The sequence below is a fragment of the Lepus europaeus genome, chromosome 3 (genome assembly GCF_033115175.1).
Source record: "Lepus europaeus isolate LE1 chromosome 3, mLepTim1.pri, whole genome shotgun sequence".
Classification (NCBI taxonomy): Eukaryota; Metazoa; Chordata; class Mammalia; order Lagomorpha; family Leporidae; genus Lepus; species Lepus europaeus.
Window position 1 is genome coordinate 3577648 of NC_084829.1, and position 17648 is coordinate 3595295.

The 17648-nt window shown below is 52.1% G+C and overlaps 1 protein-coding gene across 3 annotated transcripts in view; it reads left to right on the forward strand.

The window, feature by feature from the left end:
* Positions 1-17648, forward strand: part of NQO2 (N-ribosyldihydronicotinamide:quinone dehydrogenase 2) — a 45262-nt gene that overhangs the window by 12747 nt on the left and 14867 nt on the right. Inside the window, exons 5-7 of one of the 3 annotated variants that reach the window (XM_062183942.1) lie at positions 2861-2974; positions 4204-4305; positions 7549-8267. In XM_062183942.1, coding sequence (XP_062039926.1) covers positions 2861-2974; positions 4204-4305; positions 7549-7725 — 393 coding nt within the window. In that variant the 3' untranslated portion in view covers positions 7726-8267. Of the gene's footprint in view, positions 1-2860; positions 2975-4203; positions 4306-7548; positions 8268-17648 lie in introns of those variants that run through there. The other 2 variants (XM_062183961.1, XM_062183951.1) reach the window with 2 other exon arrangements.

Here is a 17648-nt window from a genome sequence, read left to right on the forward strand (position 1 = left end):
GCAGGAAAGGTCTGAACCACTCAGGTCCTGCTGCTTCCCTTCTCCTCCGTGCCCAGCCCCAGACGAGCTAGGACCGCACGGGAGCCAGCGCGCTCTACCCAAGTGCTTGTCAGCCCCTGCCCCGATCACGCTGATCAGTCAGGGGAGACTCTTCCGTTTCTCTCACGGGCTGCTTCCCGCACATACATCTGCCACCTTCCCAGCATTTGTTCAGAAACTGTTCGACAGAGCTGGCTCCCGGGAGCGGCCTCCAGCGCGCTGGCCCCTGGGCACGGCCTCCAGCGTGCTCACGCTGGGGGCCCTTCCTCACTCGGGGGGGGGGGGTCCTTCCTCACTCGGGGGGGGTCCTTCCTCACTCGGGGCCCTTCCTCATTCGGGGGGGGGTCCTTCCTCACTCGGGGCCCTTCCTCACTCGGGGGGGGCCCTTCCTCACTCGGGGCCCTTCCTCACTAGGGGGCCTTCCTCACTCGGGGGGCCCTTCCTCACTCGGGGGGGGTGCCCTTCCTCACTCGGGGCCCTTCCTCACTCGGGGGGGGGTCCTTCCTCACTTGGGGCCCTTCCTCACTCGGGGGGGCCCTTCCTCACTGGGGGGCCCTTCCTCACTGGGGGGCCCTTCCTCACTCGGGGGCCCTTCCTCACTCGGGGGGCTCTTCCTCACTTGGGGCCCTTCCTCACTCGGGGGCCCTTCCTCACTGGGGGGCCCTTCCTCACTCGGGGGGCCCTTCCACACTCTGGGGGCCCTTCCTCACTCAGGGGCCCTTCCTCACTCGGGGGGGGCCCTTCCTCACTCGGGGGGGGGGCCCTTCCTCACTGGGGGGCCCTTCCTCACTCGGGGGGCCCTTCCTCACTCGGGGAGCCCTTCCTCATTCGGGGGGCCCTTCCTCACTCAGTGGGGCCCTTCCTGGCACAGTGGTCAGGGCCTCTAGGGCAGCAGATATGCCTTGGGAGCACTGGGTTGCTAGAATCCAGCTGAAACTAGAAAGGGGGGCATTTCTCATGAGGCTGTGGTCACCTGGGGTCTCGCTTTAGTCCCGTTCATGTTGCTGTAACGTGGTACTGGAGACTGGGGAATTTCTAAAGAAAAGGCAGAGTTCTGGAGGCCAGGAAGTGCCAGCCCCTTCTGTGCCATGGAGGGAGGCAGAGCATGAGAGGGCTGGACTCGCTTTTTGATAACAAACCTGCTCTCCTGATAACTAACCCAGCCCTGAGCTAAGAGCACTAACCAGTCCCTGAGGGCAGAGTCCTGGCCTGGGTCCTAGGTCCTAACACTGTTCACTGGTTCAGCTTCCAGCACATGAACTCCGGGGGACACATCCAGGCCCTAGGCCCCCATCCTCGCTCCCCGCCCCCCGGCCGAGGCTGGGCTGCAGGCACAGAGCTCCAGGGCTCAGCGCCTCTGCTCCCTTCTCGGAGCTCCCATCTGTGTCTCCCTGCACCTGGCTCTGCTCTCTGTCCCTGCGTGCGGGGACTGGGTTCCCAGACCCAGGATTTCCCAGCAAGGGACCTGGTGGCCGCAGAGAGTGTCCGTGTTTCCAGCCCTGCTTGAGGGGAGGGGTGGGGAGGGACACCATTGTCATGGGGGGTGCAGGGAGGGGAGCAGGGGGCATGTGACACTTCCCAGTGTGTCCAGGACTGGTGGGGTTCCCAAACCCTTTGTAAAGTAACCCTGTGCGGGGGGGGGAGCACCTCTGCTGCCTCCCCAGCCCAGGCTGCCCCTTGACCTCGCCTCTCCATCGCCACCCCTTGCTTACTGAGCAGCATTGATCATTAAGCTGCTCGAGGTGCTGGGCAATCTTTCATCCTCAGCAGATGTGGGTGGACCCACCAGGCCCCAGACCTGGGTGACCTTGGGGTTTATCGTCCACACGTAGTAATCAGGCCAGCTCCCGGGGCCCTCGAGCACTGGCAGCACTGAGCTCAGCCATCCCCCTTGGCTCTCCCGTCTCCCTGGGGTCAGCTGAGCAGGTGCCACCCACCCCTTCCTGCCGCTTTTCCATTCATTCAACGCTCACAGAAAGTTTGCTCATCACTTGTCCTAGTGCTGGTGTTCTTGTCAGAGCCATGACTCACTGGGCACTTGTTCAGTCCTGGACACCTTCATGTGTCCCTGGGTCCTAACCTGCATCCCGTGAGCCCAGCAGGACTAGGAGCCCTGTCTGAGTCAGGAAGGGGAGGCACAGAGCGGTCAAGTGACTTACCCATATCACACAGCAATGGGTCATGGAGCTTGGATTCCAGTGTCAAGTCCCGAGTTTGGTTTATGTTGATAGCACATGAAACATGGGCCTCCACCATTCATGGGAGATTATCGCCTGTGTCCATTTTCCTTCTAGATGATACCGCTGGATGTGGTGGTAGGGGTCCTGTGGTGAGCGGGGAGGACTTAGGTCTTCCTGCTGGTGTGTAGAACGCAAGCAAAAGCCTTGGCTTGTGTCATGTCCACGCCGCTGGAGTGCCTCGGTCTGACTCCCACATGCCAACAGCTCCCCAGGCACGCGGAGGGGCAAGCTCTTTTCCACACTCCTCCTCTTGTCCCCCTGGCTGGCTCAGGCATAGAGAGCACAGCCCCAAAGCCACTGTCCAGTTCTCACCTCTCCCTGGCTGCCCACAGAGCCACGTCAAGGGGCTGTCGGTGTGTGTGTGTGGGGGTGATGGTATGTGTGTGCAGAGCCGCCCATCACAGCGAGCAGGACCATTGTCAACCCCACCCACTGCGGCCACGCTGCGCCCCTCAGAGCTGACCGTGTGGCTTGCCGCCACCTGCCCAGTGCTTAGGACAGCAGGGCTCGTTCTGCGCCCCCAGACTCAGCGGTGAAATCCAGAGACAAGCGCTCATCTCTCCCTGGTGTTGTGCCCCCAGTTCCCGCTGTACTGGTTCAGCGTGCCAGCAATCATGAAGGGCTGGATGGACAGGGTGCTGTGCCAGGGGTTTGCCTTTGACTTCCCAGGAATCTACGATGCTGGTTTTCTGAAGGTATGTGCGCTGGCATAAAGCTTCCTGTAGATGGCAGGGCGGGTGGAAGGGGGGTACCTGTCCAGTTCCAGTTTGCTCTCTTGTTTTCAGCAAGTGCTGGTGGAGCGCAATCCATGCGCAAACCACTGTGGTGCTGATGTAGCTGAGAAAAGCATGATTGACAGATTCCTGGAGCTTTTTGGCTGGTGTGGGGGAGAAATACAGGCACACGCACAGCCACTGCACTCATGGCAAAGTAGGGACTGGGGCAAGGTGTTGGGTAAGGCTAATGTGGGCAACTCGACGTGGGCGACCCAGCAGTCAGCCCTGGCTCCAGAGGGGCCATCTGTTCCCTGATACAAAGTCCAGCCCTGGCCTTGCATGAGGGCACCTGCCTACCTGTGAGGCAGATCATGGAGTCACCTACACTGCAGGGCGAGCATGCCTAGAACCAGGTAGATGCATGACACGTGGTGCCTACGAATTTCTTTTTCTTTTTTTTTAAAAATTGATTTATATATTTGAAAGGCAGAGCTAGAGAGAGAGGAGACAGAGAGATCTTCATTCCATTGATTCACTTCCCAAATGGCTGCAGCAGCCAGGACTGGGCCCTGAGCCAGGTGCTTCATCAGGCCCTCCCCCATGGGTGTAGGGCCCAAGGACCTGGGCCATCTTCTAGTGCTTGCGCAGGCACATCAGCAGGGAGCTGGATTGGAAGTGGAGCAGCCGGGACTCCACCGGAGCCCCTGTGGGATGCAGGGGCTGCAGATGGTGGCTTAACCTGCTACGCCACAGCAACAGCTCCCGGGTGATGAACTTAGGAAAGTGATTTCCTACTAAAGTAAGTGAATTTTTTAAATTCTAAAAACGCCTCAGATAAGAGGTACATAGGAGGAAAACAGACTCCGTGACCACTACCTGCCTTGCACCACGAATGCCACTGCCATTTCCTGAGTGGCCACTGTGCGCTGGGCCCCGCCCGCCTCCTTCCTCAGCCATTCACACTGTGCCACGGGCACCTACGTCCTGCCAGAAGTCTGGGCGCGTGTTGGCCTCTGTCCTCGCGGTGCGGTGGCTCCGACTGCTAGGATGCGTGGGCCCTGTGGGTAGGCTGCCGGGAACGGGAGTGTGGCGTGGGTGCATCCGTGCGGGACCTGACCCCACATCTCCCTCCTGGCCACTGCAGTCCTGGGGACTGGAGTCATGGCGGCACTTTTGCCGTCTCCTGGCATTTGCTTTCTCTCTTGCAGGGTAAATTAGCCCTGCTTTCCCTGACCACGGGAGGCACGGCTCAGATGTACACAAAAACTGGGGCCAGCGGCGATTTCCGGTACTTCTTGTGGCCACTCCAGGTATGCCGGTCTCGGGGGGGTGAAGGCGGGTGGGGGGGAGGGAGGCAGCGTTGCACCTGCTGCCTCTCCACACCATCTCGACTCTGTCTGGATACAGAAAATCATAACATTTTGCCCACGTTCATGTTTACTTGGTGACAGTGGAGAGGCTGACCCATAGGTGAACACACAGCTGTCCCTGGGTGTCCGTGGGAGTGGGCTCCAAGGCCCCTGCGGATACAGAATCCACAGGTGCTCAAGTCCCTTGGCTAAAATGGCACAGTGTTTGTCTAGAACCAGCACACATGCGCCTGTATGCTTGACATCATCTCTGGGTTACTCATGATCCCCCAGGCAATGTCAGCACTGCAGAAGCAGCTGTTAGGCGGTATTGTTTAGGGCACAGTAACCGGAGAAGCACCTCTGCATGTTCAGTACAGACACAGTGTGATTTCCAAATCGTTTCAGCCTGCGATTGCTTGAATCCACGGAGGCAGGGCACAGAGCTGATTTTTGGGCTAGGTTGGTCCCAAGGGGTATGAGTGAGTGAGTGAGTGAGTGAGTGAGTGTGTGTGTGTGAGAGAGAGAGAGAGAGAGAGAGAGAGAGAGAGGAGAGAGTAAGAGAGAGAGAGAGAGAGAGATCATGAAGGAGGCTCAGTAGTGCAGCTACAGAGCTGCCCCCATGGGCTCCAGTGGCGCTTGGTGAAGGCAGCGCCCGTTAGGCCCTGGCAATAGGTACCCTGAGCCCTGCATTCCCAGTGGCCACGCTGGCCTCTGCAGCTGTGCTGACCCCCACTGGGGACAGAAGGGCCCACAAGCAAGCCCACCTCCCCACCCTCCTCCTGGGACTCCGAGCTTCCCCAGCCTGCCAGCTCCAAGCCCCTCCTAGGCCTGCTTTCCCAGGGGTTCCCCATGTTGCCTACGGTGCACCCTGTGCCTGAGAAGTGGCCGAGGAGTGGCTGTCTCTGCCCAGGGCAAGGCAGCAGGCAGGATGAGCTCCGGCCGCCGAGGGGGTCCGCGGTGAATGTGAGCTGGGGGTGAGGCTAGGGGGAGCCTGACCCAGGCCGAGGACTTCAAGGAGACCCAGAGAGCTGTGCAGGGACATTTGTCAAGGCGGGAGCAGAGTTCGTAGAGCCAGCTGTGTGAGCCTGCTCCCCTTCCTGTGAGCTCTCGGGGTTCACCGCCTGCCCGTGTGTCTGCTGGGATGTCGGTGTTTTTTATTATTTGTCAGTGAAATTAATCCCATTGTGTCTTCAGAACATTACATTTTCTTTGTATGGGTAGTGTGCACGGATCTTTAGGTTGATTGCTTGCCTTTGTTGTAAATGGGACCCTCCAATTCTGTCTTCTGTTTTCTTTAAAGATTCTATTTATTTATTTATTTGAAAGTCAGAATTACACAGAGAGGGAGAGATCTCTCATGTGCTGGTTCACTCCCCAGATGGCCAGGCCAGGCTGGAGCCAGGAGCTTCATCTGGGTCTCCCATGTGGGTGGCAGGGGCTCAAGCACTTGGACCGTCCTCCACTGCTTTCCCAGACACATTAGCAGGGAGCTGGATCGGAAGTGGAGTAGTTGGGAGTAGAACCGGTGATCATATGCGATGGCAGTGCTGCAGGCAGCAACTTTACCCACTGCCCCACAATGCCACCGCAGTTGTATCTTCTAAGATTACTTGTGTATGGATGCAGGCTGTTGACTTCAGATTTTTATTTTTATTTTTTTTACCAAGTCTGTTTGCTGATTTCTCTGACTGATCCTGATTACAGTTTTTGAGCTGTTTTCCAGTGACAAAGTCATGTTGTCTGAGAAAAAGAAGATGTAGCAAATGGTGTGTGGCTGGTCACTGACCACCTGGTGCTGAGGTCAGAGGCAAGTGTGGGGTTTGAAGGAAGTGGTACAGAGGACTGAGTGCCATCTCTCCATGGCCAATGGTCTCTCACGTATTGTCACCCAGTCTTAAATTCTTGCTTTTGAAAAATCTTTACCTTTTTTTTTAATTTTGCAAAAGTATATACTGTTGTGAAAAATGAGACAATATGAAATATTAAAAAAATAAAAAGTCCGTCCCCTCAATCTCTCTTCTCAGAAATTATTATCACTTTTTTTTTTTTTTTTTGACAGGCAGAGTTACTGAGAGAGAGAGAGACAGAGAGAAAGGTCTTCCTTCCATTGGTTCACCCCCCAAATGGCCACTATGGCCGGTGCGCTGCGCTGATCCGAAGCCAGGAGTCAGGTGCTTCCTCCTGGTCTCCCATGGGGTGCAGGGCCCAAGCACTTAGGCCATCCTCCACTGCGTTCCCGGGCCACAGCAGAGAGCTGGACTGGAAGAGTAGCAACTGGGACAGAATCCGGCTCCCTAACCGGGACTAGAACCCGGGGTGCCAGCACTGCAGGTGGAGGATTAACCTAGAGAGCTGCGGCGCCAGCCAGAAATTATCACTTTTAATAATATGTTGTACTTCCCTGGGGCCCATATATGTATATACATAGAGACTTTTTATTATTAGGTTCTTTATTCTCCTATAAATGGCATGCCACCAATACTGCTTAAAATCCATTGTTTTCATTTAAATAATATCTTGAACAGTCTTCCATGGTGGCACATTGCAACTAGAATAGCTTATTTTAGAGTAATCCCTAGTCTGAATGCACTGTAATTTGCCTGATGAATCAAAACTGTGACATTTGGTGTCTGAATCCGTAACGAAGGTTACAGTTGAATCTCGGTTTGAGGATTCCAGTTGCCCCAAGTTCTTTTTTATTTAAAAAATATATATATTTATTATTTATTTGAAAGGCAGAATTACAGACAGAGAGAGAAGGAGAGACAGAGAGAGATCTTTCATCTGCTCATCCACTCTGCAAATGGCCACAATGGCCAGGGCTGGGCCAGGCTGAAGCCAGGAGCATCATTTGGGTCTCCCTTGTGGGTGCAGGGGTCCAAGACGTGGGCCATCTGATGCTGCTTTCCCAGGTGCATTAGCAAGGAGCTGGATCAGAAATGGAGTAGCTACAACTCGAGCCAGCGCACATATGGGATGTCAGTGTAGTAGACCGTGGCCTAACCCGCTGCCCCACAGCACTGACCCCTGCCCCGAGTTCTTCACCCCACCCGGAGGTTTTAGGGAAGCCAGTTTTCAGCTGCCTCTAGCAGTGGAGTTGATTTACAGTGTGTGGAAGGTCTGTTTCACACTTTCTTTGATCACTTTCTCGTATGGTACGGAAAGTTCCTAATGGGTTCTTTTCTTCCTTTGTGGCTCCAGCATGGCGCACTGCACTTCTGTGGATTTAAGGTCCTTGCCCCGCAGATCAGTTTTGCTCCTGAGTATGCATCAGAAGAAGAAAGAAAAGCCATGGTGGCGTCCTGGGCCCAGAGGCTGAAAACCGTCTGGCAGGAGGAGCCCATCCAGTGCACTCCCCCCTGGTACTTTGGGCACTGACGCTCCGTGGACCCAAGCACCTGCACGGCGCAGGCGGTGCTGCCACTCAGTGGGATTTAGTGGGGTGTGCGAGGGGTGTCTTCCGGCTGTGGTTCAGTAGTCAGCAGCTCTGCGGACGCCTGTTCTGACTGATCGTCACTCAGCCACGTTTTCCTTTCTCTGGGATCTGTCGCTGTCTCATGGTGACTTTGATTTTCAGATAGTTCTCTGGGCGTGGAGCTGGGCTTGTTGGGTTTATTTTTCCACTTGGTTTTGTTTCATGACTCAACTTGAGAGTTTCTACTTTTATTAATAGGAAAGTTTAATCCATTCAGAGCTTTTTAAAAAATGGACACATAACGGTAAATATTTATGGGTTCAGTGTGATATTTTGGTACAGGTATACAATGTGTAATGATCAATTCAGGGTGATTAGCCTGTGTATTACCTGAGACACTTTTTGTGGTGAGAACATTGCAAATCCTCTCTCAGCCATTTTGAAATACCCAATAAACGATCATTAGCTAGTCGCCCTACTGCTCTGGAGGGCACTGGGACTTCTCCCCCTGTCTGGCTATAACTTTGTGCCTTTGACCAACCTCTCTCCATCCACTCCTTACTCTCTCTCTCTTTTTTTAAGATTTATTTATTTATTTGAAATGCAAAATTACTGAGAGGCAGAGAGAGAGAGAGGTCTTCCATCTGCTGGTTCACTCCCCAGATGGCTGCAATGGCCGGAGCTGGGCTGATCCAAAGCCAGGAGCCAGGAGCTTCTTCCAGGTCTCCCATATGGGTGCAGGGACCCAAGGACTTGGGCCATCTTCTGCTGCTTTCCCAGGCCATAGCAGAGAGCTGGATTGGAAGTGGAGCCGCTGGGTCTCGAACCGGTGCCCATATGGGATGCTGGCACTGCAGGTGGTGGCTTTACCTGATATGCCACAGTGCTGGCCCCACCCGCCCCTCCCTCTTAGCATTGTTTTAGTGTTATGTTTAGATTTATGTCTTCCATCTTTTTTTCACTTGCTTTATGACTGTGAAGTTTTAAGTGAACAATGGCGAGCATACATTTAAAACCACAAGGTGCCCGTCACAATGGAAACTTCAGAACCTTAGTGGATGTCAGTCTGCCGCTGTGTGCACGCTTGTGTAACACTCCTCATAATCCCGCTGAGCTCAGCACCACACAGGTAGCTGGATGAATCTCCTTAGAAGCAAGTTTCGGCCGGCGCCGTGACTCAACAGGCTAATCCTCCGCCTGCGGCGCCAGCACACTGGATTCTAGTCCCAGTTGGGGCGCTGGATTCTATCCCAGTTGCCCCTCAACCAGGCCAGCTCTCTGCTATGGCTCGGGAAGGCAGTGGAGGATGGCCCAAGTCCTTGGGCCCTGTACCCGCATGGGAGACCAGGAGAAGCACCTGGTTCCTGGCTTCAGATCAGCGCGGTGCGCCGGCCGCAGCGCCCACTGGAGGGTAAACCAACAGCAAAAAGGAAGACCTTTCTCTCTGTCTCTCTCTCACTATCCACTCTGCCTGCCAAAAAAAAAAGAAAGAATCAAGTTTCGGGGCTAATGCCATGGTGTAGTAGGCTAAGCCTCTGCCTGCAGTGCCGGTTCGAGTCCCAGCTGCTCCTCTTCTGATCCAGCTGTGGCCTGGGAAAGCAGTAGAAGATGGCCCAAGTCCCTGCACCCGCATGGGAGACTCAGAAAAGCTCCTGGCTCCTGGCTTCAGATGAGCCCAGCTCCGGCCATTGGAGCCATCTGAACCAGCGCATGGAAGACCTCTCTCTGCGTGTCTCTCCTTCTCTGTAACTCTGCCTCTCAGTAAATAAATAAAAATTAAAAAAAAGAAGTGGCAGCGAGTTGAGGCCATCAGAGATCATCACCGTCATCACCGTGCGCCTCCCGCCCTCCTTCCTCTCTACCGAGGACGGAGCTGCTGCCTGCGCGGGGACCCTTCTTCCTCACCTTCCCCAGCAGCCCCGGCCGTCCCCCTCATCAGACTCACCACAGCTCCCCCGGGAGTCAGCCCAGAGCCCTGTCTCACGCGTCTTCAAGTGCTTCCTCCTCCCTGGGAGCCATCAAGCTCTCAGCCAACACCGTCCTTGCGACACCTTCCCCAGAGCACATCGGAGCCATTTTCTCCTTTTCCCCATCATTTTCCCCCCTGTTTATTTTTTGGCGCCACCTTCTGGCTGCTTTTCAGAATCGTCTTGGAGTTCCTTTTTGGAGATGACTTCTCCCAAGGCGTCCCTGGACGGCAGCTCCGTGAGGCGCTCTGAGGGGTTCTTGTTCTCAAGCCCCTGGGGTGGCCCCGCGGGCCCCTGTGGCAAGGCCTCTCCTCTAGCCTCTTCCTGAAGCATCCTTACAGTCTTCCCCCATGTCCCGTTTTTTCACACATCTTTTATTTTTAAATATTGGGTTATTTGAAAGATAGAGAGGTGGAGAGACAGAGGGAGAGGTCTTCCATCTGCTGGTTCACTCCCCAAATGGCTGCAGCAGCCAGAGCCGGACCAGGTGGAAGCCAAGAGCCAGGAACTGCTTCTGGGTTTCCCATGTAGGGCGCAGAGGCCCACACACTTGGGGCCACCTTCTGGTGCCTCCCCAAGCCCAGTCACAGGAAGCCAGTTTGGAAGCAGAGCAGCAGAGACTCGAGCCAGCGTTTCACTAGGGGATGCTGGCATCAGGCGGCAGCTTAAACCGCTGCGCCACACTGCTGACCCCTGCACACGTCCTGATGACATGCAGGGTCTTTGTTCCCTGCCCGTGCAGCTCACGGAGCACGCATCCTGGGCGTGCAGGGCTGGATGCCTCTGTCGGCCTCAGGCAGAGGGAAGAAGCCCCTCACCCTCTCGGGCTTGGAGTCTTCAAGCAGATCAGCCAGAGCCTCAGCCCATTCATGGACAGGATGTCAGCCACCAAACCCTCTTCCAAGCAAGGTTTGGATGCAGCAGTCAGCCGGGCCTTCATTCCTCCCCGACCCAGAGGGGTGGAGGCTGCAGAGAGAAGGGGCTGCCTGGTAGGTCCAGCCTCGACTGTAACTGGAGCTCTCCTCAAGTTTGGCTCAGCGGCCATGGCCACCCTGCACATCCTCAGGATGGAACCCTTTGATGATGACAACTCACGAAGCCGATGCTTGTGGTGGGGGCGAGCTGCTCCCTGGGGTCCGTGCACGTCCCTGAGCTCCCCGTCCCCCCTGATCTGGGAACCTGACCCCCTGCACATGCACTGTGCGTCTTCTACCATCAGCCAGAAGCATGAACGCAGACCCACAGCAGCTGCAGAGCTGCCGCCGCCGCTGCGTGGTGTCTCTGTGAAGCCGGACTAGGACCCAGGTCCTGTCTGAGGATGTGGCCGTGTACAAGTCTTTCTCCATGGCCCCGTCTGGGGCAACCTGACAGGTGCACACTGGTGTTTCTGCCTCCAGCAGGAAGCCTTCCTTTCCCTTCTCTTGGGGATGAGTGGGGGGAGCGTTTGCTCATGGAGGTTTCTCAGTGTGCTGCATGAGGGCAGGGGACCAGGGTTCCTTTTCTGAGAAGCATAACGGGCTTGCCGGTAGCAGTGAGCGCCTGGTGATCTCGGGCAGACCAAGCCTTCTTGTCCAGGGCTGCTGCCCAGAGACGGCTTTTTCCCCTGGGCTTCCGGGTGACACTTTGTCTGGGTGTCTCCCCACAACCCCTGCATTTGTACCTGTTCAGTAGACTCTTCCTTCCCACCCGGGTCTTCGCTGCCTGTTGTGTCCCGCCTGGCCCAGGGCTGGCTGGCTCTGCCTGCTCTGGACATCTCCAGTCCATGCTGAAGGCCAAGGCCACTCTGCCCTGCTCTTCAGTGCTCGGTGCCCCTGACCGTGCCCCGGGGAGCTACTTCCCAGTCACACCCTGGTTTTCCTCTGGGAATCCGCCCTTTTCCTAACCTTGTGGTTTTCATGAGAGCATTGGCCAATTGATGTTCTATGGCCCAGCAGTAACTGCAGCCCTGGCTCTCAGCTTTAATGAGATTAGACTTAGGGGCCAAGTGGACCTCACAGGAAAGTCTGCTGCTGGGAGAGCTGGAGGTGGTGACAGTCGCACCATTGAACATCCGCGCGCCGAGAAAGCCCTCACTGAGAGCTTGTTCAGGCTACGTAGACAGCGTCGAATCACGCCTTAGAACACCTGGGTCCATCTGCTGGAAGCAGAGTTGAATTTTGCAGTTCTCTGGTTGTGTGAGGCAGTTCATTGCCTTTTTGCTTAATCAGGAGTGGGGAACCTTTCTTCTGCCAAGAGCCATTAGGTATTTTATTTTTTTAAAGATTCTTCCATCTGCTGGTTCACGCCCCAAATGGCTGCAATGGCTGGGCCTATGCCAGGCTGAAACCAGGAGTCAGGAGCTAATACTGGGTGGCCCACGTGGTGCAGGGGCCCAGGTACTTGGGCCATCTGCTGCTGCTTTTCCCAGCTGCATTAGCAGGGAGATGGATCAGAAGTAGAGCAGCTGGCATTCGAACCGCTACCTGAATGCGATGCGGGCACTGTGGGCAGAGGCTTAACCTCTTGTGCCACAGCAGCAGCCTCCTGTTTGGGTATTTAGATGTCATTCACGGCCATATAGAATTATCAGCCTGTGTAGATTCATTGAATTCCATGTCCTGTCCGTGGTTGCCTTGGCAGGGCCAGACCAATTATTTCGTGGACCTTATGCAGCCCACGGAGCAGACGTTCCCCACCAGGAACTTCTTCCAGGTCTCCCACGCCGGTGCAGGGACCCAAGGACTTGGCCCATCTTCTGCTTTTCCAGGCCACAGCAGAGAGCTGGAACAGAAGTGGAGCAGCCAGGACTCGAACTGGTGCCCATAAGGGATGCTGGCACTGCAGGCGGTGGCTTTACCTGCTATGCCACAGTGCTGGCCTCTGGAATATGATTTTAGTATAAAGACATTCATATGGGCACATCAGAATTAAAATCAGATTCAAAGTAGTATAATATATCAAACTCTTTCTCACGAACTGGATGGAGTGTGTGGTATCTAGTAAAGGGTAGGAAAAGAAGAGGAGAAATGTTCTGCCGAAAGTTATAGGTGGGCCCGGGCGGATGCAGCGTCGTGCGTCCAGACCCAGTTCTGCCAGTGCCTGGAGGAGTGGCCCCGAGCAGGTCATCGACATCTCCAGGCCTTGGTTTCCCCAGTTGCGAGGCAGGGAGGCTGGTCTTGTGCAGTCACTCACCTTATGTGCCAGGTGCCAACAGGTGCTCAGTCCTCCATAAATCATGGTTTCGCTGAGATCTCAGGAACAGGGTTTATTTATTTTAATTTTAATTAGTTTTTGGCAGATTCAGTGTGATTTGTAGATAGAATTCTTTTTTTTTTTTAAGATTTATTTTATTTATTTGACAGCAGAGTTACAGAGAGAAAGAGACAGAGAGAGAGGTCTTCCATCCACTGGTTCACTCCCCAGATGGCGGCAACAGCTGGAGCTAGGCCGATCCAAAGCCAGGAGCCAGAAGCTTCCTCCAGGTCTCCCACACGAGTGCAGGGGCCTAAGGACTTGGGCCATCCTCTACTGCTTTCCTAGGCCATAGCAGAGAGCTGGATCGGAAGAGGAGCAGCCGGGATTAGAACCAGCGCCCATATGGGATACCGGCACTTCAGGCCAGGGCGTTAACCCACTGCACCATAGCACTGGCCCCCGTACATAGAATTCTAAGAACATAGTGATATTCCCTTTCCTACTCCCTCCCTCCCCTTCTCCCTCCCACCATCTTTCCTTCTCCTTGTCTTTTATTTTTCTTTTTAGCTTTTGAGATGATATATTTTTAAATTACAATAAAAAGGCTTAATACTTCACCAAGTCAGTTTAATAAAAAGCAAAAAGATGCTAGTATGGTGGGAATATAGACAATGGCTATAAACAATAATTGAATGGCAAAATGACCATTTCATTCATTTACTGTAAATTTTAAAGTAATCTCAGATTAAAACTATAGTAGTATAGAGGCCGGATAAAGCCACCACCTGCAATGCCGGCACCCCATATGAGCACTGGTTCCAGTCCCAGCTGCTCCACTTCTGATCCAGCTCCCTGCTAATGGCCTGGGAAGGCAATGGAAGGTGGCCCAAGTGCTTGGGCCCCTGCGCACACAAGGGAGACTGAGAAGAAGCTCCAGGCTCTTGGGCATCAGCCTGGCCCAGGCCCGGCTGTTGCCACCATCTGGGGAGTGAACCAGTAGATTGAAGATTCTTTCTGTAACTTTGCCTTTCAAGTAAATAAAAAATTTTTAAAAAAACCCCTAGTTTTATAACATTCTTAATCATTGGTTTGACAGGTATAAAACAAATTTTACAAAACTATCTGCAGCAATATGGATATGTTTCTTGATGTGGAACAAGGCAGGGATGTCCACTTTCATGACTCTTGTTCAGTATAAGACTGGAAGCTTTAGCAAGAGCAATCAGGGAGGAGAAAGAAAGGGCATCAAAATTGGAAAAGAGGGAGTCAAATTGTCCGTGTTTTCTGATGATGTGATGTTTTACATGGATAAACAAAAACTCTACCGAAAAGCTGTTACAATTGATCAACCAGTAAAGTTACAGGTCACAAAATAAACACACACCAAAAAAGTAGCTTTTTTGTATTCTAATGATGAACTCACAGAGAAATCCCATTCACAATAGCTACAAAAGAAAATAAAATATTAGGAATAAGTTTAACCAAAGGAGTGAAAGATGTCTGCAATGGAAATTATCAAACATTGATGAAAGAAATCAGCAAGGACACTAAGTTGGAAAGGTGTTCCTTGCTCATGGATCAGAAGAATCAATACCATTAAAATTACTATTCTACCTAAAGTAATTTATAGATTCAATGCAGTTCCTATCAAAGTGCCGATGGCATTCTTTACAGAGTTAGGAAAAACAATCCTAAAATTTGTATGGAATCACAAAAGACCCCAAATAGCCAAAGCAATCCTGAGCAAGAAAAACCGAGGTGGAGGCATCACAATACCCAATTTCAAAGCATACTACAAAGCTATAGTAATTAAAAACAGCTTGATACTGGCATAAAAACTGATATGTAGATCAATAGAACAGAACAGAGAGCCCAGAAATTAACCACATACACCCAACTGATTTGAGTGCTCGGACCATACAGTGGAGTAAGGTTAATCTCTTCAATAAATGGTGCTGATAAAACTGGATTTATGTATGTAGAAGAATGAAATTGCCTATCACACATACATACCTATTACCATATTCAAAATCAACTCAAGATGGGTAAAAGACCCAAATTTAAGACCTGAGACTACAAAGCTGCTGGGAGAAAATGTAGGGAAACACTCTAATTCACTGGTGTAGGGGAAACATTCTAATTTGCTGTTGTAGGGGATGACTCCTGGGACAAGACCCCCAAAGCACAAGCAACAAAAGAAAAACCAAACAAATGGGACTACGTCAAACCCAGCTTTTGCAGAGCAAAGCAAATGATCAATAGAGTGAAGACACACCCAACAGAATGGGAAAAAGTATCTCCAACCACCTATCTGACACAGGATTAATACTCCAAATACATCAGAAACTTACAAAGCTCATGGCAACAACAGCAAAACACCAGCCAGTCCAGTGGAGAAATGAGCAAAGGACTTCAATAGTTCTCAAAAGAAGAAATACAAATGGTCATCAAATAAATGAAAAACTACTCAAAATCATAGCCATCAGGAAATGCAAATCAAAAACACAATGAGTTATCACCTCACCCGGTCGGAATTGCTGAACTCCAAAACACAGAGAGTAACAAATGCTGAGGATGTGGACAAAGGGGAACACTTACACACGCTGTCAGTGGGAATGTAAATTAGTGCAGCCACTTGGACTTGCCATATAATGGCTTGTTTTCTGCTCTGTGGCAGACAATGTTCTGAGAAGCCCTCCTGCAATACAACCTAGACGCTAGAGAAATCACAACAAATACATGTTTAAATACATCACCAAGATTACAGGAAACCGAGGGAAATAGCCAAATACATCCCTCCAACCTCCCACCTCACAACAGCAAAAAAACTAGTTGCTGAGGGCAGAGTGGTAAGCAGGTGTGGTCTCAGGCTGCCTGAGGGTCCTAACATTGATACCAACAGCTTAACAAGACTAGACCTCGGGTGTATGAGCAGCTTATCTGAGACCCTGCATCCAAGCTCCCCACCTTCATGAACAGGTGGGCCCTGAAGGGGAAGCAGCCAGGTAACCCTTCTGTCTCACTCTCCACTCCTGCACCATAGGGTCTTGGATTGGAATTGGTTCGGTCTACGTCTGCAAACTGGGGAGAAATCCAGTGGCCCCAAATGACAGCAACCTTAGTACAGAAAAGTAAACAGAAATTGTCTCTGGAGAAAACACCTCTTGCCTGCCAGGATTCCTCCTGGGGAAGATCTGCCGAACATAAGCCCTCCCCAGTCACCAAACACACAAGGAAACAAAACATCGTGGCTGGGGATAAATGAAAACACCAAGCAACAAATTCTAATCACTCGTGAGGATCAATACTGGCGTTGTGAAATATGTAATACAAAATAACCATGCATAAAATGTTTAAAGAAAGACATGTGCAGGTGATCAGACCCATTTTAAAAAATCTGGGTACATGGGGTGGGCGTGTGGCCTGGCAGTTAAGATGCCCGAGTCCCATTTCAGAGTGCGTGGGTTGGAGTTCCAGCTCCACACCTGACTTCAAGTTCCTACTAATGTGCGCCCTGGGAGGTGTCAGGTGATTGCTCAAGTGATTGGGTCTCTGCTGTCCACTTGGGAGACACAGGTTGCATTCATAGCTCTCCTGGTTTTGGCCTTGCCCAGCCATTGCAAGCATTGGGAAGTGAGGCGTCAGATGGGAGCTCTCTCTCTCTGTTTCTGTGCCTCTCAATTTTGCAAGTAATTGAATAGAACTTCTAGAATTTAAATATATAGACATTAAAGTTAAAGACTCGCTAGGAAGGTTAAACAGTAGGTTAGATACAGATGGAGAATTAGTGAACCTAAAAATTTGAACAAATAAGGAATGAAATGGATAGAACGAAGGGTGAAGAGGCTTGAGGATGGAGTATTTTTATTTGGATTTCTAGAATGAGGAAATGGAGGAACTCCATATTTCAAACAGACAAGAGCTAGGGGTCTTCGGGATTTATAAAAGAGGCCGGCGCCGTGGCTCAACAGGCTAATCCTCCACCTGCGGCACCAGCATACTGGGTTCTAGTCCCGGTCGGGGCGCCGGATTCTGTCCCGGTTGCCCCTCTTCCAGGCCAGCTCTCTGCTGTGGCCGGGAGTGCAGTGGAGGATGGCCCAAGTGCTTGGGCCCTGCACCCGCATGGGAGACCAGGAGGAAGCACCTGGCTCCTGGCTTCGGATCAGTGAGATGCGCCGGCCGCAGCGGCCATTGGAGGGTGAACCAACGGCAAAAGGAAGACCTTTCTCTCTGTCTCTGTCTCTCTCACGTCCACTCTGCCTGTCAAAAAAATAAAAAATAAAAAATAAATTAAAAAAAAGATATTAGTACTCAGATTTAGTAAGTGTTACATATCTCAAGGAGGATAAATAAAACAAAACCAGTATCCAGACACAGTGTGGTGACACAAAAGAAAATGCAAGGAACAGATAGGTCACCCATGAGGGAAAAACAGCTCAGCTGACAACAGATTTCTCAGCAGCAGCAATGGAAACCAAGAACAGTGGAAGGGCATCAACAATATGTTGACGGAAAAAGTAACTGTAAATCTAGACTTCTCCTTCAACTATTAGCATAAAAAATATAACAAAATCAAGAAATGCAGTTTTCTATGAACAGACTTTACCGAAGGAATTTCAGGGAATTGTGTTGCTGTTGGAATGGCGACGACTGGGCAGGGACGGAAGGTCTGAATTGCAAGAGGAAGTGGAGAACAAAGGAGACGGTAAATGTGGGTGAGTCTGAACAGTGACTGTAAAACAGTG